A 23,286-nucleotide genomic window follows, 5' to 3' on the forward strand; every position below is an offset into this window, starting at 1 on the left:
AGTCCCTGAGGCTTGTCCAGTTCAAACCAGACAGAATTCTACTTAAAGTGGAGTCACAGTCAGGCTGTGGTGGCGCGTGCCTGTCATCCTGGTACTGGGGAGGTGAAGGATCATTCTCAGCTGCATAGCAAGTTCAAGGCCAGCCTGTGTCAAAGTAAATAAGTTAAATTAAATAAATACAGCAACGTTCGAGTTTTATTAAATAAAACGACTACACGAACGCTCACAAGGAAGTCGGCGACACCAGTGGGTTTTTCCCCATCGCACCTTTATTGTCTGCTCAGTTCACTGATCAGAATAACAGATTTTCCAGAATCACACGGCCTGTAGGTGGCGCTCTTTCCCGGGCGCCTCTCACATTTCTACCCAGCCTCTTGCCCCTCTCTGGATTTGTGTCATAATCTGCCAGGGTCCAAAAAGTTCTCAGGTTGTTTCCTGTTATGGGGGAGGAGGGGGGAGGTGTGCAGAGCTGGCCCTCCGCAAATCAATAGGCTTTTCCTGCCCACCCTGGCTGGGATAAGGAACTGGGCAGACTGGGCTAGGATCTGACTCCACTGGATGCCGGGTAATCTTGGGGAAGATTCCTGGTCTGAGCTCTCCTTCCTTCTTCTACAACACAGGTGAGACTCTCCTTTTCCTGGGCTACTAAGAGGGCCCGGTGATTTGTGTACAAAGTGTCCTTCCTTCGGGTGGGAAGGAGACATCTCTGGCCAGAGCCAGGTGTTCACGGGTATTTGATTTATAAAAGAGACTGGTCCCTTAGTGGAGCCTGAGAAATGACTCCGCCGTGGTGCCGCTTAAGGAAGGGAGCAGACAGAGACCCCATCAGTGTCATCTGAATCCAACGGGGCAGTCTGCTGCCCGTTCGGCCAGTGGCGGAATGAACACTGACCCTGTCCTTAAGGCGTCCACGGCAGCCAGGCTGGGGCTGTGCTAGGGAGCCAGGGAGCAGGGCAAGTTTTATTTATTCAACCAACCCCTTAGAGAGGAAATAGCTTCATGTGGGTGGGAACCAGCTTTAAAATGTGCAAGGGGTCCTTTACAGAGATCATTGAGCCCCTTCCAACGCCTTTGACGGGCTACTTGTCACAGTGGCATCTTTACAACAGGAGCTGACTGTGCACAGGCTCCCCCAGTGGGAAGGCCTCACATCATTCAAATCCCTCCAACTTCTGAAGAGACCTGGCCCCACCCAGGCATCTCATCAAAGAAGGGGCGGCACACTGAACTTTGAGCTTACCCCGTTTTCATCTCTCACGGTCACACACAAAAAAATCAAAATCTGAGAAACAAATGGTTTGCAGGGGTGAATGAGCAACACTATCGGTGAGCTGCTGACCGCTCCATCCCACGGGTGACCTGCAGGCAGGGCCACACTCATCTTCCTCGGTGGCAGTCCTTTGAAAACCCGTTGAAAGCTGATCTGTCACTCAGCCCTTGTGCATGCATAATTCTCATTGAAGACAGGGTGCGTTTAAGGTCTGCATGCCCACAATCGTTTTAGATCGCTGACAGAACAACATAAACCACTCGACAATCTCGGAACATGCACCAGCCGATACCATGGCTGGTATTACGGGAAAAAAAAAATGTCCTCTGGATGAGAGAGGAGGAGAGGAGAATAGGAGAGAAGAGGGGAGGAGAGAGGGAGAGGAGAGAAGGGACGAAGGCAGGGGAAGAGAGGAGAGAATGGGGGGAGAGGAGAGGGAGAAGGGAGAGGAGGGAGTGGGCAGGAACGGGAGAAGAGAGAATGCGGAGGTGGAGATGGGGAGGAGGCGAGCATGAGAGCAAAGGAGATGAACTGAGACACCAGGACGGCTACAGAAATGGTGTGCTGCACTTGATGGAGCAAAGCGATTAAAACCATGAAAAGCTATGGATCCGGAAGTGCTTCTCCAAATATTTGGTTCATGCTAAAAAATAGAGCACATTTATTAAAAATATATATTTATAAACCTTGATATGAACAGATACACACATCAAGCCAATGAAAAATGAAAAATAAGTTATCTTCCGTATCAAACAGCTGGAAACATTTGACGAATGGGATGCCTGTGAACGGACCACCCCAGAGCGGGTCCTGGGAGGTGAGCTGCGGCCGCCCCACTCCTCCTCCTTTCCAGTGTGGGATGTGGTCAGCACTCCAGGGTGAGGCATTCATTCCCTCACCCCTCGGCTCACCACTCGTGCCAAAGGCTGGTCTTTCCAGCATCCCGCCAGGTCCCCTGCCAGGGACGAGAAGTTCCTTGTGGCCTGAATGAGTTTCGTTGGATTCATTGTGCTTCAGAGTGTCTGCTCCTCACAGCAGGATGGGTTCGTTTGGCGACCTGTTAGAAAGTTCGAAGGTGCATTGATGGAGCAGGTGTGGCCCCCTGCAGTGTCTGGTCACCGAGAGGTGGACACACAGGACCCTTGTCTCATGGCCATCCTGAGGCAGCCGAGGCTGCCTGGGGCCATTCACAGTGTGGTATATATGTAGACAAAGATGATGACGATCAGGTTCAGGATGGTCCCAATGATGCCCAGCATGGCCAGAACACTCTCTTCTTTGCTCTCTTTCTCTTGGCCTCCCCGGTCCTCATCATTTCCACTCGTGATTACCATCTTGGTTGCAAATGTCTTTATCTTCCTCGCCAGACTAACCTGGAATGACGAGAAACAGAGCGGAAAGAGATCATTTCTCAGCATCCTTGCTGAGGCCAGGTGGACGGGTGGGGTGACTACAGGATTCAGGACTAGGACCATGGGTGGTAGTGACGTCTGCAGCATCAGACACGATCTTGGCATACATCTCTCTTGCTCACTGAGAGATGGCAGAACATGGGGTCTAGGCAGACAGTTCAGCCACTCAAGTGCTTGCCTTGCAAATACAAGGACCTGATAATAGATCCCCAGGTCCCACAAACAAAGCCTGCATACTTGGAATCCCAGTGTTGGGGATGGAGACACAGGAGGACTGCAGGGACTCACTAGCCTGTCGGTCTAGTCTAATTGATTAACATTAGCTTCAGAAAAATTAAAGATACAGTCTCAAAGGAGATGGACAACTTTCCTAAGGATGACAGCCTGAGGTTGCTCACTGGCCTCTATGTGTGTGAACACATGTGCAGGTGCAAACACTCATGCCCACCAACCACACGCACGCACACACGCATGCACATAGGGTCAGAACATACGTTACAAATTTCAAGGATGAGATATTAACAACATAAAGACACACGCCCTGGAGTCTAGCCTCAGGCCACCCCCTCAGTGTGGCTTGCTCTCCCCTTTCCCATGAAGCAGAGACAGACAGTTATCACAGCCACACTGGAGCGAGTGGGGAGGTTGTATACGCTTCCATGCTGGGTCAAAGCCAGGAGAGGAGTGTGAGTTCTGTGCTCAGGAGGGCGCAGGGGCACCACCATCGCGCGCACACACGGTCTAAAGCTCTGGCTGAGATAGGGAGGGGAGTAGGCAGGTCCGAGAGGAGGTGATGCTGTACCCAGAGAGGCTGTCAGCACTTCCTCCAGGGTGTGAAGGAGGCGGTCCCACAAGAGACTCTCGTGGTCTCTGGTGGGAATACATGCTGGCACAATTGTTCTGGAACACCATTTGGCACTACTTAGGAAAGCAAAGAGACAGTCTGTAGCTGGGCACCTGCTCTCCCAGCTGTGCACCTGAGAAAGAGGGAGAGAGAGAGAGAGAGAGAGAGAGAGAGAGAGAGAGAGAGAGAGAGAGAGAGAGAGAGAGCGCAGCTTTGTGTACCTGGAGACTGAGGCCAATCATCCAGCTGCAGTAGCAGCTGTCCCAGCAAAGGACTGGAGGCTGCCCAGGTGTGCGTCAGTGACCATGTGGTAACAGAGCCACACGCACGACTGGAATATTCCATGACAATGAGATGGCATTACTGCAGCTGTCCCCGACAGCACGGACCAAGCCCAGACACTGGAGGGAAAAAGCACCTCTCCGCAGAATGTACGCAGCCTGACTATCTGTGAAGGCTCCAAACAGCCATTGCTGGGCAATGTGTGTTTTGAGTTCTGTAACAAAGAATGACGGACATGAAATCCGGAGAATGCCTTCCTCTAGCCAAAGCAGTAAGGAATCCCTGGGGCACAATGGCCTTCAGAGATGCTGATCACTCCCTGTAAGTTAGGCAGGGCAGTGAACACTGGAATGTTCATTGTTATCATTGTAAACGAGAGGTGTATGTTTCTGTTGTTCTCTGTACTCCTTGTGTATTTGTAATATATAACGTTTATATATTAGGGTAGTTAGTATAGCCATCCAGAGGTCAGCAGTTCAACCCTTCCTTGTCTATTTCTACCCCACTTATATTTAAAATATGCTGACACATGGGGCCTTTGGGGGATGGGATCCAGGGACAGACCAGATTAGACTTCCTCCATGAGGAAACTGCATCTTTCCAGCTAAGAGCTTTCCTGTATTCAGGAGATAGCGCGGGTGAGAAAGCTACGTGCGTGCTGGCTGGTTTTTGTCATCCTGGCACAAACACAGCTATATCTGGGAAGAGAAGCCTCAGCTGAGAAAACGCTCTCATCAAATTGCCCGTAGGCGAGTCCATAGAACATTTTTCTTGATCAATGATTGGTGTGGGAGGGCCCAGCTCATTAGGGGTGCTGCCACTCCTGGGCAGCTGCTACTCCTGGGCAGCTGCTCCCGAGTTGTATAAGAAAGCCGGAGAGAACAAGCCAGTGTGCAGCGTTCCTCCATGGCCTCTGCTTCAATTCCTGCCACTAGGTTCCTGTCCTGACTGTCTGTGATGGTGGGCTGGAAGCTGAAAGATGAAATAGACCCTTTACTCCTCAAGTTGCTTTTTGCTACACTAGAAATCTAACTAAGACAATACGTGTGAAAAGAAACGTGTGTTGCTATGTGTGCAGAGATACACATACACCCATGCAAACACCACACACACACACACACACACATACACACACACCACATGCCCACCCAAATGTGCTTCCTCACACACCGTTGGTTTTGTTTCTCTGGAGACTCCTAACGTATGGGTCACATGATGTCTTAGGGAGTACATCCCCAGATCACCATTGGAAATCCGGGTCTTAGGAAGGAGGCTCCCCCATGAACGTCTTCTCACTCCTTCTGTTGTGCATGTGAATCCTGGAAAGCCTCACAGAGCAACTCACTACGCTGAGCTCAGGACACTGTCTGTGCGAAGGACAGAGCCCACCAGCGACAGCTGGGAGACTGACTGCATGGAGCGTGTAAGTGAGCGAAGAGGTGCATTCTGGGTGGGTTCCGACCCTGACAACAGTCGGGGAAAAATGGTTTGGCTTTTCTTCCTTCCATTTTCAATACTGAGAAAAGGGACACATCCTTAAGCGTAGAGCTTAAGTATAGATATGCTCCTTAGTGCTAAGATTTCAAAACAAAACAAAAACCCAGCCTTCTGCATCCCCAGGGATGTCCCTTGGTGATCCACTAAAGCCACCGTCCCTTACTCCCTCGACTCCTAGCACCATAGGCAGCTTTGCCTGGTTTGGAATGTTTACAAACAGACATTCTCTTTCAGGACTCTGGCTTTGTTCCCCCACATTGCTTTGTAAGGCTTGCCTATGGGGCTGGGTGTAGCCTATCTCAAACAGTCTCTCTTAGGAACGGCGGCCTCTTGACTCTACATACCGGGGACCGATGGGTCCAGTCTACTATTAAAGGAACCTAGGAAGAGTGGGGCTTGGGGTTGCCATGGCTAGCGCTGCTGGGAGCGCTCCTATGATACTCATCTTCGGGTGCCATACTGCACATTACATAGGAGAACAGTTCCCATGTAGAAAAGCTGGAGGACCCTTACAGTGAGCATCCACACACCTGCTCCACAATTCCTGTGTGCAGGCATGTGCTTGCTTCGACACACATCCACGCACCCCCTCTACCCACCGTCTGTTTCAGAACATTTCAAAGCAAATTGAAGATCTGACAGCTCTCCCTTGAAATACCGCAGTACGTGTGTTTTAATTCCAGTCCCATATCCACTCATGTTTTTTCTAATGTAAAATTTACATGTATATAATTTCTTCATAGCTACATGCACTCCGCAGAGGAAAACAGGCATGGGGTATGTATGTGTGTGACGTTGGTAGTGTTGTCAAACAGATTTTCAGTGCTGTGGCATCTGCTTGATTGTCGGTAAGTGAGAACTGGCTCCCTTCCCCTTGATTTTGACCACTCCGTGGTCCAGACATTACGTAAGCCTTAGGAAGGTGCGTAGAAGCCTACTCCTCGTTCTGCTCTGGGTAGAAGGGTCTCCAAACACCCTTGTGTGCTGGGCTTTGTTGATACTCATTTGCTGTCTTCTAGACGCTGAGGATTCTAGGACAGAAGCACCCGTGCCTCTACGTCAGCGCACAGTGCCCAGGCGAGACATGCTGAACGTATGTGCAGGTCCTGTGAGGGACCTGGTATCTCCTGTCTCTACAGGGCAGGAGCTGGACGGCCACGGCTGCTCTCCAGAGATGAGATTAGTGCTGTCCTTATAACCAGAGACCCATCATGGCAGTCACTCAAGCACAACAAACTGCCTGTCATCAAGGATGCTTGGGTTTCAAGGCTTAATTTAGCCCCTTTCCTGAGTTAACCCCAAATGGTTCTGACTCAGGAGGAAGTGGAGGGCAAAATCAGGTCGCCTGTGTTTACATCCCGAGGACTCTGCAGCTAACCGGAAAGGCCTTTCTGAGCCACAGGAGAAAAAGCTGCAATGCTGAAGTTGGTCCCCAGATGTTGTTGTTAGGACATCAGCCCACCTTTCCCCCATTGGAACGACCTCAGGAGGGTGCTGGACTCCCAGGGCTGTCACTGAGGGCTCCACTGGAGGGAAGTGCTTAGGACAGTGTTTTCTTATGTAACTGGGTAGGGGACAGGGGACCAACAGTGTTGACTGGAGAGCATGATGCTCTGTCTGGGAGCTCAGCCTAGAAACCCGGGCAGTGACAGAAAAGGAGTCAAAACAAGCACTTCCTCCTTCTGGCTACTTTTGTGACATTATCTGGTCCCCACAATGAAGTAAGCAACACATCAAATAAAGAACAGTTCATCAGTTCCAGATAGAGCGTAGAGAGATGGAGAATGTGAAAACCATGATCGTCAGATAGTCAGGAGAAAGGGATATGTTTGCGGCCATGGAGGATAGACAGCTATCTTAAGACAGAAAGGCTCTAACATGGAGGACACTATTAATTAACTCCAAGGAACTATGCCTGAGATTCTTGATGACCAAATACTACCATAGAAATGAACCACAAAAGCTACCACCTAGGATATAAAGACAAATGGCTAGTGAATAATATGTCGTGGCCTACGACATCTGATATACTATATATCTAATAGACATTGCATATTAGTATCAAATCAGCAAGAAAGCAATAAGCACACCATAGAAAAGTAGGCAAAGTCCTATCTAGGAACTTCTCAAAAGAGAAGCCGCAGAGAAACTGAACATGGTTGTCAGACAAATGGAATGTAAAACATAATCAACTACCCTTCAAGAACCATGAGGCTGGTAAGAAAGAAAACTCCAATCAAGGCGGCAAGCACTACCAAGGCACAAGGCTTCAGGGACACCAAATACAGGCTCCAGGGCCCATCAGGCCTCCACCTTGGAAAACGGTATGGCCCCTTGTAAAGCTGAGCACACTCAACCCCAATGAGCAGACATCTACCACTCAGGACAAGCCCTTACTACACCTGCATAGGTGCACACCAGGACATGTGAACAAGATCTTACATTTGCAGGCAATAGTGTTCATCTTCGCAGGATGCTGAACTCTGTGCAGATGGCCATAGACCTTCAAGAGTCCTTACACTGGGGGTAGGGGAAAGCAGGAGATGTTGAGACATCACAGGTACAACGTTGAGAGGTAAAGCACTCTTCAAATTACAGAAGGGAGGGTACCATTTAAATGAAAAGAAGAAAAAAAAATGCAACATCACACTGTTTGGAGGCATAAACCTGATGCAAAACAAAGCAACAGAATGCCAAAGCCAAAGTAGTGGTTTCCATGGAGTGGATGAGAGGGGTGGATGCTGACAGATGCTCTGAGAGCATCCTAAGCTGTTTCCTAAGCTAGTGGCTGGCACGTGGTGCTTGTGTGTTATAATTTACGTTTTATAAATATGTTACTTTTATCTACTCATTAACTAATAAATCAATTACTTATGTTCATAAGTGAATTATCCAATTAATAAACTACAGTAAAATGAATATAAGAAATTACTAGAAACCATTTGGAGAGTGTATTTGCAGGTGGATGTTCATGAATGGGCAGGTGCAGGCACAGGGGTGCACAAGTTGGTGTATATGCGTGTGGGCCAGAGGTCAACCCCGGTGGTCATCTTCAGGAGTCATGCACCTTTTTCTGGTCATAGGGTCTCTCACTGAGACCCAGGGCTTGCCTATTAGGCTACACCAAGTGGCCTGGGAGCTCCATCTCTCCCCGCCACTGGGATAACGCACACACCACCATGTCTAGCTCTTTACACAAATACTGGGGACTGAATCCAGCTCCTTGTGATTGCACGGCAAGCACTTTACCCACTGGGCCAGCTCCCCAGGCCTCAAATAGAAACAACTTTGAAAACAACAATAGGGTTTTAAGGCCTGCCGTGTTAACTGTCAAAAGAAGCCCTTGCTTGTCACCAGAAAGAGGGTCATGATTCTGCAAAGACAACACTGTTCACAGCCTAGCATCCCCAAGGTGGAAAATTGATGGCCCCTTACTTTTGAGCAGACTCAGCAAGCTGGTCTTCTTCTGGGCTGCTCCTGCTATACACACTGGAGAGTTTTAATCGCTTGCCTAACTGGGATGCCTGTCTTGGGAAATAAACCTGGAGTACACAGTGATACAGTGTTCCTGTGGTCCGGGTGTGGAGGCTGCAACAGAGCTGGGAGAACAGACCGGAGTGAGGGCTCTGTGTGCTTGCTGGAGTCCTTGCTGGTCAAGATAGGGGTGACAAGGATGCTCACTGCTGTTCATGGCATTGCCAGCATCCACGCCTTCCTCTATGTATCAGCATCTTGGGCTTCTTCTGGAAAATTACCCTCCATAATGGATGCTGTCAGTCATGGAATTGAAGGGATGGCCTGCATCCAGTTAAGCTTACCAAAAAACAGATGGTCTCTTTCTATACTCAGCTTTAGGAAGAGATACAAGGTGGGGCCACAGCAAGCTGATTCATCCACCCTGATAGTCAAAGATGCATTCTAGTCACGGTGTCCAGAGGAGAACCCACCAACTGCTGCCTCTTGGAATCAGCCCTCTACAAAGCTTGGCTCACCATCTCCTTGTGAGCAACCTCCATATTCCTGCCATGAAAATACTGCTTTTGCTTAAGCGGTTTGGAACCCGTTGTGATCGGTAACTATCCCAGGTAATCAGAGAGCAGACACTCTTCCAGAACGGATATTCCAAGTTATTCTGCTTTTAAGTCTTCATCTGATACCTTCAGGAGGTATCAGATTCCCTAAGAGGAGAGCCTGACCTTTTAATATTTCAAAGCAACATCATCATCTACAGAGTTCAGACTCATGAACTAGGCAATACAGCTATTTTAAAAAGCTGTGGAAAATCTGTTTCTAAGTAAGTTTGCAACTTTGTGCTGGGTTGTCCCTAGCCATTTGCAGCCGCACACAGACTTGAGGCTGAACATGCCTGCTAGAACTCTCTGGAGTGTTCACAGTCTCCTCCCCATCATTCTGGAATTTCCCACCTCTCAACACAGCTGATTCCCCCTCCCGACATCTTATCCAGGAACACTCTTCTTTGCCTTAAAATAAAATCTCTTCACTAAGTCTTGTACCCACTGGGGCCATTTTAAAAACTAGTCACGAAGCCAAAGTAAGTCCCTATCATCCTCAGCAACAATCCTGCTTTTGAGAAATTACCATCGATCGCTCTGGCTTCAGCTACGGCAGGGACGCTATCCTGCCTCCGTGGCTGAGCGGCTGTGTGATCTGGTCAGGACGCTGCATTCCTCAGAGTCCCAGTTTCCTCTTTGACGTGAGGGGCAGTAGGTAGCTTGTAGGATGGAAGATAAGGAATGCACCTGCGCTGTCAAGCAGAGAGCTGCTCTGATTAGAGGTGATATCGACCGAGACACCTCATGGCTCCACGAGACCCCATCCTCCATCTAAGCCCCTGCTAGCTCCTACTCATCCAGAGAGCCCACCTCATCGCAGTTCTCTCGGGAAGACTCAAACAAAAACACAGCATCACTGTAGAATAGATATCTCAGGCTACACACGGGAGAATCCACCCTCCTTTCTTCTGGAATGTTCTGACATGGTCAAGTCTCTCCCTCTACTCCCCAGACAGAGTACGAAGCACAGCTAGAATCTCAGCTGGCTCCACAGTGACTCGACGGGAGAGGAATGGCCGAGGGACAGCCAGCTTCAGGTGTCTGCTGTGGTTTGTTCTAGTTACTTTTCTGTGGCTGTGAGAAAACGCTAACCAAAAGCCACACAGGGAAGGAAGGGCTTGTTCATTTCCAGGTCACAGTCCTGTCACTGAGGAAAATCAGGGCAGGAACTCAGCAGACACTCAGCAGAAACCACGGAAGAATGCTTCTTGCTTTCTTATATAGTCCTGACCCACCTAACTAGGATGCTGCCCATGGTGGACTGCACCCTTCCATATTATCTTTGGTCAAGGTAGTATCTCACGGGCGTGGCACAAGCCAGTCCGATCTGAACAACTCCTCACTGAAGTTCCCTCTTCCCAGGTGACTCTAGGTTTTGTCAAGCTGACAACAAACTTACCGGCACATTTACATTTGAATGTAAAACGCCTCTCTAGGGCTCTTGTATTTGAAAACTTGGTGGCTGGGTTGTGGTGCTGTTTGGGAAGATTGTGGAGTCTTTAGGAAGCAGACTGCCTGGAGGAAGTGGATCAAAGCAGATGGACCTGGAGGTTTTATAGTGCATCCCTACTTCCCTTTCACTCTCTGCTTCCTGACTGCTGATGCAGTGGAACCAGCCGGTCTCCTGCTGCTGCTGCCGCCACTGAGAGGGACCCCTAAGACCTGGAACCCTATGCCAAAGCAAACCCTCCTTTCTTGAAGTTGCTTTTGTTGGGTGTTGTATCTCAGCACCAAGAAGCATAATCAATACAGCCCCTACCCAGGCTCTAGTGTGCTCAGACCCTAGGCAACAAAGTTTCTTCTCTCTACACATGTTTCTCAGAGGAGCATGTTAAGAACTGGAGAGCAACCCTGGCAAAGCCAGCGCATGACCGACAGGAAACTGAGGACCCAGAGAATGCCGGTGCAGCGGTTAAACACAATGGTGGCAAAGACCATGTGGCAAATGAAGTCATGCACATGAAGGGAAGACAAACAGTCTTAAAATCCAGGTCCACTTATGATTATAAATGATAATTTCAAAGGCCTTACTTGCATAGAAAACAAAAACATGCCTGGAGGGGGGAAATTCAGAAATTTTCTGCAACACAGTTGATTGTTCTTTTACTCGCGTTGTGTTCGAAGCAATCGATAAGTAGGTAAATAAAATAATGAAGACCCCAGCACATCTGCTTGATCACACTCTTAGGAGAACCTCAGCTTCCTGAGAGAGGCACCCACTGTCAGCTGCTGCTGAAGAGGCAAGAGAGGGTCAGAGAGGGGCTGGAGCTGGCCGTGGAAACTACCAAAGATGAAGGTTCTGGGGCTGCTGAAGTGTTTGTCTTGCAGGTAGGAGGACCCGAGTTCAATCTTCAGGATCCACAGCTGAAGAAAAGGCCAGGGACCAAGGAGATGGCTCAGTGGGTAAGCTTGCTTACTGCCTAAGCCTGAGGACCTGGGTTCAGATCACCAGCTATATGCACCCGGAACCCCAGCACGGACAGGAGGGGAAACAGAGTCAGATGGGGACTACTGGCTATGAGTCTAGCAGGGAAATAGTGATCTCCAGGTCTAGCAAGAGACCCTGTTCCAAAGGAGTAAGGCAGAAAGCCTCGGAGGACACTTGACATCTTCCTCTAGCCTCTGCATGTCCACATGGGTGTGTACATACACACATGCATAAGTCACGTGTGGCAGTCAGTGTATGTTTATAGTTCTGGCACCAGGACATGGAGGCAGGTGGATCTCTGGGTCTCATTGGCTAGCCAGATGGCTCCAGGTCAAAAGGAGAATCTACACCAAAAAACAAGGTACACAGCTTCAGAAGTCGAGCCCTCAAGTTTGAACACACACATGCACACACTCACGCACGCACACACGCACTCACACATGCATGCACACACACATACACATACAAAGATGAAAGTCTCAGTACTCTCTGGACCTGCAGAGCTATTTACCTGGAGCGGGAGTTGGTGCCGGTGTCCTTTCACCCCAGCAGGTACATCTCAGAATTCAACCTTTGCCCCTCAGCGTGGGAAAGGGACCACATGCTCCAGAAGGAGAAGTAGGAGACCTTGCATCCCTTGCACATTCCCTGCATCTTCGCTCTGCAGTCAGTCACCCGGCTCAATTGTCATTCCAAGCACTTCCCTGCTAGAACATCTTACATGTTGGGACGAGGCGGGTTCATTCTGGCCCTACTTACAAGGACAAGCTGCTGCCTTTAAATTCAGACTATTCAGTTGATGGGGCTAGTGGATGCAGCGTCAACTTTTCCCTCAAGAAAAGACCTCAGCGGTCTCCAAAATCACAGAAACTCCTGGGGACCTGAGGCCAGTCTGCCTTGAGCATCCTCTGAGCATAACAATTAGCCGAATCCTTCACTGAGCGGTGGGGTTGCACAATCGGCAGGCAACAGCTGTGTCTCAAGGTCTAAATGCAAGCAGATCACGAAGGCCATGTGAGTCCAGGGTACTACAGAAACCCAGAATGTGGTGTCTGACTGCCTGGGACGGCAGGCTAGGAATTACTCCAGGAAGACAGGCAGTCTCAGCCAAAGTGGAAAAGGAGAGTGAGATTAGCTTAGTGAATGCAGGAGAGAGAACCTAGGTGGGAGACTGACAAGCATAAAGGAAAAGGGAATATAAACACACAGGGTGCCATTGCAAGGCTAGGCCATGAAGGTCAAGGGGAGGTAGGAGGGGCTGAGCTGGAAGAAGAAGCAGGGATCATAGCTGGGGCCCTATAAGCTTCAGAAAGCAGTTTTTGAATTTATTCGGTAGAGACAACCGTGACATGGATGTTCATTTCATATTTATTTTCTCAGCCACACACATTCCCTATTTACACTCCCTTGTATGCATGAGATATCTCGTAATAAATTTTTAAAGCTCAATTAGCGTCTCAAATCAAACCACAGTAAGCAAACACTGCTAGCTTGCTCGCTGGGTAAAACACAGCCCCTTGCCTCCGGCTCTGCCAATGCTGCTCACGGATCTCACTTCCTGCTTTCCTGGCTCTCAGGGTCTGAGCTGGGAGCCCTGTACAAGCGGCCAATCCTGTGCTCACCAAGGTCTCCAAGGGTCAAACTCCTCTCCCTGGGTCTGCGCACAGCTCAGTTGGTCACAGAATGACCTGGGATCGTCAGAGTTACCTGAAGGGGGTGGTACCCAGATTGTCCTGCCATTGGCATCCTCCCTATCACCCCCAGCAGCTTCTAAGAGCCACTGAAAGCAGAAAACATTTGTAAGACACGTAGTTTGCTCCACAGAGGGTCACAGTTATGACTATTAACTAGAGCACTGACTCTTTAGTTGTAACGGAGCGGCTGGATCTAGCCTTGTGCTCAGTGCTTCTCATGATGTGCCCAGTTACTACTTGCCCGTTACATAAGACGATGATAGTCACAGCTGTCTAGTAAGAAAGGGTGTGGAGCAGGCCCTGCATGGTCTTCCGCTTATCCACCCGGCAAAGGACTTCAGAATTAGAGATGGAAAGAGAGACAAGATACAGACATGGTACGATTTTGATTCAATCTAGGTTTTTAAATTTAATGACAGTAGTATATACAACTGCACGCCAAGAATCTCTAAACACTAATTTAGCATCTACCGTCTGTCAAGACCTGTTCTAGTCTATTGGGATGCACCAGGAGACGCAGACAGACATTCCTATTTTAGAAACAAGGTCTTCAAAAACTGATCTGTGAACACCTACACCACGGCAGGCGATGTTTGTATGCACCAGGAATATAACTGTGACTAAAGCAAAGAACTCAGCAGAAACTGAGTCAGAAGCTGTACTGATGCAGCTCGCAGTTGCCTAGCTCCTCGCCTGTCAAATGCTTCAGATGCCACCTTTCGGGCCTGTGCCTCTCGGTGCAGTTCATGTGCTTGCACACACTTCCTGCCTTACATAACTGCTGATCACCCTCAAAGGTGCAGGCTTGGCAGCATCTCTGGGACCCTTCACTCAGGCTGCATCTGAGCATCTCTTGTCCTGGCATGCAGTCTTCCCTTTACCCCATCCTTCTGCACTAAGCCATGAGTTTGTTTGAGACCGATGATTCATCTCCGCAACCCCCAACCCCTGGGTCAGGTATGAGGGCACCATGGCACTCCAGGAATAAATAAACTAATGGTGAATGATGGATAGACTGATGACGAGCAGATGAATAATGGAAGGATGAATGATGGATGGATAAATATATAGGCAAATGATGAGTAAATGTATGAGTGGATGACGGATGGATGAATGGATGGATGGATGGTGGATGGATGGATGGATGGATACATGGATGGATGGATGGATGGATGGATGGATGGATGGATGATGGATACATGGATGGATGGATACATGGACAGATGATGGACGGATGATGGATGAAGGATGGATGGGTGAGATGGATGGATGGATGGATGCACAGGCAGAAATAAAGTTACAAGGAAAGCACAGGAACTGGATGGTGAAACCAGGTGGTGGAAAAACACAGCCTGGACTTCTAGTTGGATGCTACTATGTATGGATAACTAGTGAAGAAAATCTAGTTCAAAACAGCCTTATTTCCTGGATCACCAGTAAGGGTCAGTCAGGTGGTGTGTGTGTGTGTGTGTGTGTGTGTGTGTGTGTGTGTGTTGGGGGGTGGGGCATAGGGGAGACAACAAGGAGTCCTTTGCCTCAGGGCTAAGTGAAAGACTGTCCCTTCTGCTTCAGCAATCTCTCTCTCTCTCTCTCTCTCTCTCTCTCTCTCTCTCTCTTTCTCTTCTCTTCTCTTCTCTTCTCTTCTCTTATCATCTAAAAATGGTGACCCCTTTGAGTGTCAAACTCTTAAGCGTGACACTAGGCATTCACAAACGGGACTCAGTTTCCAGCCCTGCTTGCGACCCAGGAAGGAGCACAATCAGTTCCCCCAGGATGAGTTTGCTCATGTGCACAAGAACAATGGGAGATGACACTGGCCAGGAGCCCCTGGTGGACTAGCTTATTTTCTTTCTCACCTTGAATCTGATGACAAGAAAGGTCAGTTCAGTCTAGTGAGTTTAAAAAAAAAAAAAAAAAGCTTGAACACCAGTATAAAGAGAACAAACGGCTCCCCATACCACACTTAAGGATAAATTAATCAGCGTTTCCCTTACTCAGTGAAAGAGCATATTTTTAGGTGTGGGAAAAATTAATTATATCTGACTAAACTTCCCAGAGGAATGCAAGCCATCAGGTAGTCCTGAGGCAAGGGCATGGAAACCAAACAGGGGACATGAGACCCAGTCTTGAGGGACTGTCGTCCGTCAGAATGTTGCCAACTCGCCTGCCTGCCACCTCCTCTGAGCTACAGACCCTACTGACAAATCAGCGGATTCCATTTCACCCAGAGGACAAACAAGACTGGAGGGCAATGGTGGGGATTTGCATTCAGGCTTGGCTCCAGGGAGCTGTGCCTCAAAGCTCACACAAGCCTGGGAGGCGACACCTTTGTTTTTACACACGTCTCACTGTTGGTTAAAATGCTGAGACCCTTCTGGGCGAGACTGTAATTCTCAGTTCTGACCAAAGATGCCCAGGAGGAGCAAGGCCAGCCCAGCACACCTGGTACTCAGATCTTGGTCAGCTATGCCATCCTTCAATGGACAGAACCAGAGCTGCTGGAAGAAGAACCTGACTCTGGGGTGAAAGAAGGGCAAATTCAAGGTAGATTCTGGACACCCTGTGGTACTACAAAATACAGAGACACTCAAGAAAAGATGGGTGGGGGGTTGGCAGAGGATGCCAGCACAAACCCGAGCAGCCCCCAGTGGCTGGAGTTGGGACAGCGTGAACAAGGAAACCACCATAGTATCCGACGGTAACTCATCAAGAAAAATACACACCCACAAGTCTTTATGGATACAAATGATTGCATAAAAGGATAAACGTGTGGGCGGGTCAGTTGTTTCTTTCAGGAGAGCCCCAGACAATCCATGCAGAAGGAAACAGAGGTAAACAGTCGCCACAGGCAACAGCACTATGCGGTGACTGTAGACCAGACCCACTGAAGGATGCTAAAACTAGCGAGGAATGTTCGACAGAAAGATTCACACAGATTCACATCTTGTCAACTATCGCTTTCAGGGTAGTCATAGAGATGGTCCCTCTACTGGTCTGTTAACCAAGCAATCAAGGTCAACTTCACCATGGAGATACTGACGTCACACACCCCAGCATGAGGGACCAAGAAGGACACGGCCTAGCTCCAGGGGACTCTGTTCTGAAAAGTTCAACCTTATCCAGAGCTAAGCTGAGAGACAGACACTAGACACAATTGCTAAGCGCTCTTCTGAAATGCCAAGGTCGTGAAGACGAGGAACTGTCACAGGTTGGGGGAGACAGACCAATGGTATTCACCAACTGCGAGGACTAAGGTTCTGGGGTCACAAAAGATGCAAATCTGAGAGTGACCTCGGTAAGATAGTCGCATTGTTTTGTAAACCCAAAGCCCCCCAAAAGAAGTAATTCAAGAGACGGCAGTGTCCTGTGCCGTCCGTCGAGCCCAGACACCAGACACACCAGATACCAGGAAGGAGCCTTCATTGCTCCAGCTTCAACACCATCTGACTCCAGAGCCTGGGGGAGCCATGTGAGCAAAGACCACTGGGGCCAGTCAGCACACACCACAGGGTCAAGAGAGAGAGTAGCAAGTTTCTGGGTTCACGCCCAGCACTTTAGGATGAATGGCCAATTATTCAGCAGTGGACACAGGACTGCAGGCTCAGAGAAGCTGTTTGCTGTCCTAAGAGAAGTGTTTCCTTCAAGCATGAGCAAGGGATTTTGGTGACATCTGAGAAATAGGCAGGCCGGAGACTGTTTTAGTTAGGTTTCTATTGCTGTGAGAAATACTGAGACCATGGCAACTCTTATAAATAAAAACATTTAATTGAGGGGGCTCGCTTACAGCTCAGAGGTTCAGTCCGTTATCATGACAGAGAGGAGGCAGATGCGGTGCTGAAGTTGAGAGGCCAACATCTTGACTCAGCGGCAATAGAAAGTTGACTGACACATTGAGGGAGGCTTGAGCAAAAGAGATCTCAAAGCCAGCCCCCACAGTGACGCACTCTGTCCAACAAGGCCACACCTCCTAAAAGTGCCACTCCCTTTGGGGGCCATTTTCTTTCCAACCACCACAGAGCCCTCTGGAGAGCAGAAAAGAATATGAACCTCAATTTTCTCATCTGCAAAGTGGAGAGAACAATTCTCTGGTCATTTGAATAAGAAATGCTAGCTAAACAGCAGACCAAGTTTGCTGAGTTTGTAACGGTATTGAAAGTGCGTCACTGTGTGTAGGATGCTGAGGTGTGTGCTTGATTATTCCAGAACCCCTGTGACTTCATGTCTTCATTCCCACAGATCCAGATGGCCATGGAGGGTCTCTGGATTTGGTTTTTCTTAACAAGGACAGTCCCACCCTACTATTCTGGCCCTGTCACCACATGGCCTGTGCTAACTGAGCTCCCTTGGACTCACTTTATCAGTTCCGTTTTTCTGACTTTCCTCGGGCCGTTGTTTTTGCACTCCGTATCTGCTGAGTTTTATTTGTGCATGGGGGATGCAAGGATGTGCATGTGTGTGGCCAGAGGTCAAGCACAGATGTCATTCCTCAGGAGCTAGTCACCTTATTTTTAAAGACAGGTCTTGCCTTAGCCTGGGGCTCATTGAACATACTATAGACTGGCTGGCCTGCAAGCCTTGGGGCCTCTCTAGCGCTGTTTCAGCCTCTCTAGCGCTGGAATTACGAGGGCACACCACCAAGTCCAGACATTGTCACATGGCTTCTGCTGCTCAAACTCCAATCAAAGCAAGCACTTTATCCTCTGAGTGCCCCCCGCCAAAGCGTTCACAAAACGAGGAAGTTCATAAACGAGCGAGCTAAGTTGCAGGAGGAAGACGGCCCTCAGCAGGTCACAGACAGACCCACAGCTGGCAGGGCACAGACAAGCCAGAGACAGACCCACACAGTCTGAACCAAGCCCATGGCCTAAGTGCATCACTCCAGAACATCCCTGTCATCACACAATGAGATCATATCCTTAGCCGATAACTGCTGCCCACATTAAATGAGGAACATTCCAGAAGCGGGTGCAACCTTCTCCCTCTCTTCCTTGCCATTCTTCGTGTCTCAAAGTCACAAATAAATGCTATCAACTTAGAGATGTTCTAACACCCTAAATTCCCCATAGGAAAAGGCAAAGCTTTTAAAGAAGATTTACTTGGGGACCCCGTTGAGATCACAAATCAAAGATGTTGGAGTATGTGCAAGGGTGTGGAGACTCCAAGCCTTGGCAATATGGAGGAAACACGGTCTCCACTCTTTCCCCTAGGTCCAAGCTGAGCTGTCTTAACAGAGGCTGGCAGGGTGTGGCTAGACTGTGCTGTTAGGAAGTAGGCTCCCCACACCACCTCATGACTGACTGGAGGGGTCCTCTTTCCACACACCCTGGAAGAACCGTGCCTGCACAGAACGGCTTCGTAAGAACGATTTCCAGTGCTCAGCTCCGCCTGGGCAAATGGCTGTGCTGTGCTCGCAGTGGATAAACAGCATACACCTCATGAATCTCCTCTGGCAGGCCGCTACCCATCCGGATTTCACTTACTCGGGAGCATTTACATTTTAATGTGATTTCTTCCGACAGGACCAGACAGCTGGGTGGGTTTTACCAGCTCCTGAGATAGAAAAATCTCATCTCTGCATATGAATCCTTGCAATCACTTCTGTGTGTGCGTCCAGGCTGGAAATGGCACCTTCTGAGCTCTCTGGCTGATAACTTCCTGAAGAAACAGCTACGGACAGGCAGGGAAAAGTCAGGCTGACAGTTCTGATCCAATGCTTGTCCAGAACTAATAGGGAGAAAAGGGATTTTCCCAGAAGTCACCATCACTGAAAAAGGTACACCATGTGTCATGCCTGCCTACCTCTCTCAATTCCTCCCACGCTCTCCCTCAGCCAACCTTACATCAATGGTACTGGCCTTCTTGGCCTTTTGTGAAGGCACAATTTTAGGCTCCCACACTTGCTGTCTCCTCCAGTGGCAAACTTTGTTTAGACCCTCAAACTGGCCTGTTCTACCCTGACCCCCAGAGACCGCCTTCTGGGCATAGGTCTCCCGATCCTTCACTCCCTACCAGAGTGATGGTTAGCGTCAGTTGTCAGCTTGGCAGGTGTTAGAATCACCTCTGAGCATCCCTGTGGGGTTTACCTGAATTGAGGTGGAGAGACCCACTGGCTGTGGGTGGCCCCATTCCCTAGCTGGGATCCTGAACTGTATAAATAGGAAATGGGAACTGAGCAGCAGGGGACATTTGTCACTCTCTGCTGCCTGATTATGGCTACAGTGTGACCAGCTGCTTCAAACTCCTGCCACTTCGAGCTCCTCATCGTGACAGACTGTTCCGTGAAGTGGGAGGCAAAGTAAACGCTTATTTTTATCACAGTAAGTGGGAAAGAAACCAGGACCTTTGGTGTCCTTCCATCTTCCTCAAAGCGCTGATCACTTGGGAGCAAGCTCTGCTTTCGTCCCTCGGTCCTTCCTGGAAGGTACGCTGCATCGTGACAACGACCTTCACTGCAGCCCCTCTGTCGAGCCCTGTCCCAGACTTTGCATGAATGAGTAGGTGCCAATTCTCCCGAAAGTGAGTTCTAGCTCCCTGGGGCTACCGTTCAGGATGACATTGGATATCAGGAGCCTTAATCCTGGGGTTGTCATGAACCCAGTCCTAGTGGATTAACTCCCGTGGGCCACCCTTGCATACTTGACATTTTCTGTCCCCCTCTCTCCCCTAACATCTTTTTCTGCTGTGCGCATGTGCACACAGGTGTGGGTGCAGGTATGTGCACATGCATGCAGAGGCCAGAGGCCACCTCAGCACTGGTCCTCAGGCAATTTCTATGCTTTTTGAGCCAGGGTATCTTACTTGCCCAGACCTTATCTGGTAAGCTTAGCTAGTTGACCACCAAGCCCTGGAAATCTGGCTGTTTCAGCCTCCCCAGTGCTGGGATTCCAAGCATATACCACCACATCCAATATTTTTGAACATGCCTTCTGGGGGTTACCGTCAGGTCCTCATGCTTACAAAGCAAGCACTTTATTGACTGATTCATCTCCTCAGCCCTCCCTTGAGATTTTTAGCTCCATTTGGAGCCCAGCGCATAAGAGATTCCAGAAATCCTGTCTAGGAAGGAGATGAGTACAGACATAGAGTCCTGGCCTCTGATTGTCAGAAAAGAAAGTGATATTAAAGTTTTGCGATCTGATCACCATGAAACCCTCCCCCTTCTCTAATAATAGTGCCCCATGTTACCCAGAATTCTCTTGGAGCATCCTCGAGCCTGTGGCTGCATGAGTGGAGACTTCCCAAAGCAGCATGTAAGCCATTGGATTCCAATGGCTTTGATGGGCAGAGATCACACATGGAGCCACACATAACAGGGCTTCCTTCTGTCTCTTTATGTCCCCTCTCTCCCACAGGATGTTTCCTACATCATCTCTTACCCATCAGAAACATGAGGTTTGAAATCAATAAATAATTATGGGAAATAAAAAGCAGAGAAAATGCACTTTCGAAATATAAGTAAAGAAAGAAAGAAAAAGCAGCCTCCCTCAGCCACAACTTGCTACAATTAACCACACTCTCCTTATTCTATTGGCCTGACCATTGGATGAGGGCTCAGCTTAGCTGGTTTTATCCTGTTTGAAGGTGTGAACTGTTTGTTAAGGCTGATGATATGAAATTCAGCATAACTCACGCTCCACACAAGTCCTTCTCTGGCTACCTACCTGTGGTCGGCGCTAGGAGTCACCCTGGATTATAGCTTACCTGCACCCAGCCAAGAAGCCAGCACATGGGGCATAGCTCTGGTAGATAGACACTGTGTCCTCATCTGCCAACAGACCCACACACCCAGCCCAGCCCAAAGGCCTCTGCTCATTCTGCCATGACTCCCTGGAGAAACCCCACTCTCTTCAGTCCGCTCACTGCCTTGGGAGAGCAGCCCTGCCAGGCAGACCCCATTCAGCCTCTGCCCATCTGTTTACACCTTTGCTTGTCTCTAGGCTACAAGGGTTTTGAACATGAAGACAAAGACTCGATCGCTCTTGCAGCCCCGAAGCTTCTTGTATTGAAGGAGCAATTTTGCGCTTATAGAGAGAGTCCACATATAGCTGCCAAATAAATGGGAGCCTAAGGAAATAAATAAAAGTCCCTGGAAGTGGCTTCTTCTGAGGCACTTGCCCAAGCTTGAAGACTGAAGAACCTCCTGAAAATGTTTGCTTCCTCCTTCCTGTCAGAAACTCTAGAGAAAAAAGTTCTTAGTAGCCGAACTGACAGAATCTGAGCGGAAGTGACGGCTTAATGTTTATGTAAGTAGCGATGTGGTCCAGGTTCCGTGTCCTCATCACACCTGCATGCTGGAATCTTAACTCCCGAGATGATAGTGTCAGAAATAAAGTCTTTGGGGGAGGTGATGAAGTTCTGGAAGGTGAAGCCCTCGGGCATAGGACCAGTGTCCTTACAGGAGGGGCTCTGGAGAAAGCCCTCCTTACAGTTATACTACAGGAACACAGCAAAAACAGAAAAACAACAAAAAAACGGCAGTAACAACAAAACCAGGTTAAATTAAAATCCTCCTGTAAGAACCTGGCCCTGGCATCAGATTAAATGAAAAATCCCCCTCTAAGAACCTGGCCCTGACTACTTGAGTTACGATGTCTTACACAGACACCTGGAACCTGACTCAACAGGGCCCAACCCCAATGGCCAGTCTCGAGAAAAAAAAAAGTCTGTGCTGTCGAACTTACTACTGAATGAGGTAGCAAGACATCTATCTACCTGCTGACCCAAATATGGACACCCCACAAATGACCCACTCCTTCTTGGTGGTGTGATCCTCTCTGTTGGAATTCACAGACTGTTTAGCATCTTACAACATATTAAGTCCTTTCTGCCTATTCATGTCCTGGTAAATTCTTTTACCGCCCACATCACACATAGACAAGGTGCCATCTAAGAACTGGGAAGTAGGCCCACACCAGACACCAAAGCTGGTGACCCCTGGGTCTAAGACTTCCTGGTACCCACAAGGACTAAGATACCTATCAGTCTGGAGTCAGAAACCTCATTGAATATGTTCCAGTGTAGTGGAGATGTCTGTCTAAGTGATCCCTGGGTCCCAGGAGTCCTTTAAATGGGTGTGCCCCCAAAGCAGCCAGCAGGCTTCCTGGGTTCCCCATGTGGTACCCAGAGTAGTATATTCTGATCCAAAAGGGAGAAGCTGGGGTTTTTAGTGGCGCTTACCAAGCGCCTGGTACGGAATAGAAGGCCTTGCCTTTGGCAAAGGATGTTGGCTCAGCACAAAGAAAGTAATATGGCAGAATGAAACCACTAATATGGCAGGATGAATACTGCAGGCTGGGAACACCTTGGAACTTGGGGAAAGAGGGCGTGTAAATGACACACTTTCCCAGGAAAGGCCAACCTTCAGTCAGTAAAGGGGAAAGAATCTTGGCCCTAAAATCGACTTGAAATCTATCAACTGCTTTGAATGACAAGCGGTGTAGAGCTCAGAAACCCTGATCTGATCAACAGATGTCCATTCCACTCTGAGACCCTAGCCAAAGACGCAGACTTTCTGAGCTTTGCTGATGGCATCCTTGGTAGGCAAGTGATTGGCTCCAGGATTCCCATGGTTACAAAACTCCATGAACATATAAATGCATATATATATATATATATATATAAAACATATAAATGCATATTATTTTATTATGACACACATAACCTCCCATATATTTTAAATTGTCTCTAAATTATTTATAACTCTTAATATGATGTAAATGCCATTTAAGTCATTGTTATTCTGAGTGTTCAGCAAATGATAGCTTGAGAAAAACAAACAGTGCATAT

The 23,286-nt window shown here is 48.7% G+C and overlaps 1 protein-coding gene across 1 annotated transcript in view; it reads right to left on the reverse strand.

The window, feature by feature from the left end:
- Positions 1–247: 247 nt before the first annotated feature.
- Tunar (transmembrane neural differentiation associated intracellular calcium regulator) overlaps positions 248–23,286 on the reverse strand; it is a 47,407-nt gene continuing 24,368 nt past the window's right edge. Inside the window, exon 3 of the mRNA XM_085697902.2 lies at positions 248–2,643. Coding sequence (XP_085554028.1) covers positions 2,458–2,643 — 186 coding nt within the window. The 3' untranslated portion in view covers positions 248–2,457. The remainder of the gene's footprint in view (positions 2,644–23,286) is intronic.

Source organism: Myodes glareolus, chromosome 11 (genome assembly GCF_982192425.1).
Source record: "Myodes glareolus chromosome 11, mMyoGla1.1, whole genome shotgun sequence".
Taxonomy (NCBI): domain Eukaryota; kingdom Metazoa; phylum Chordata; class Mammalia; order Rodentia; family Cricetidae; genus Myodes; species Myodes glareolus.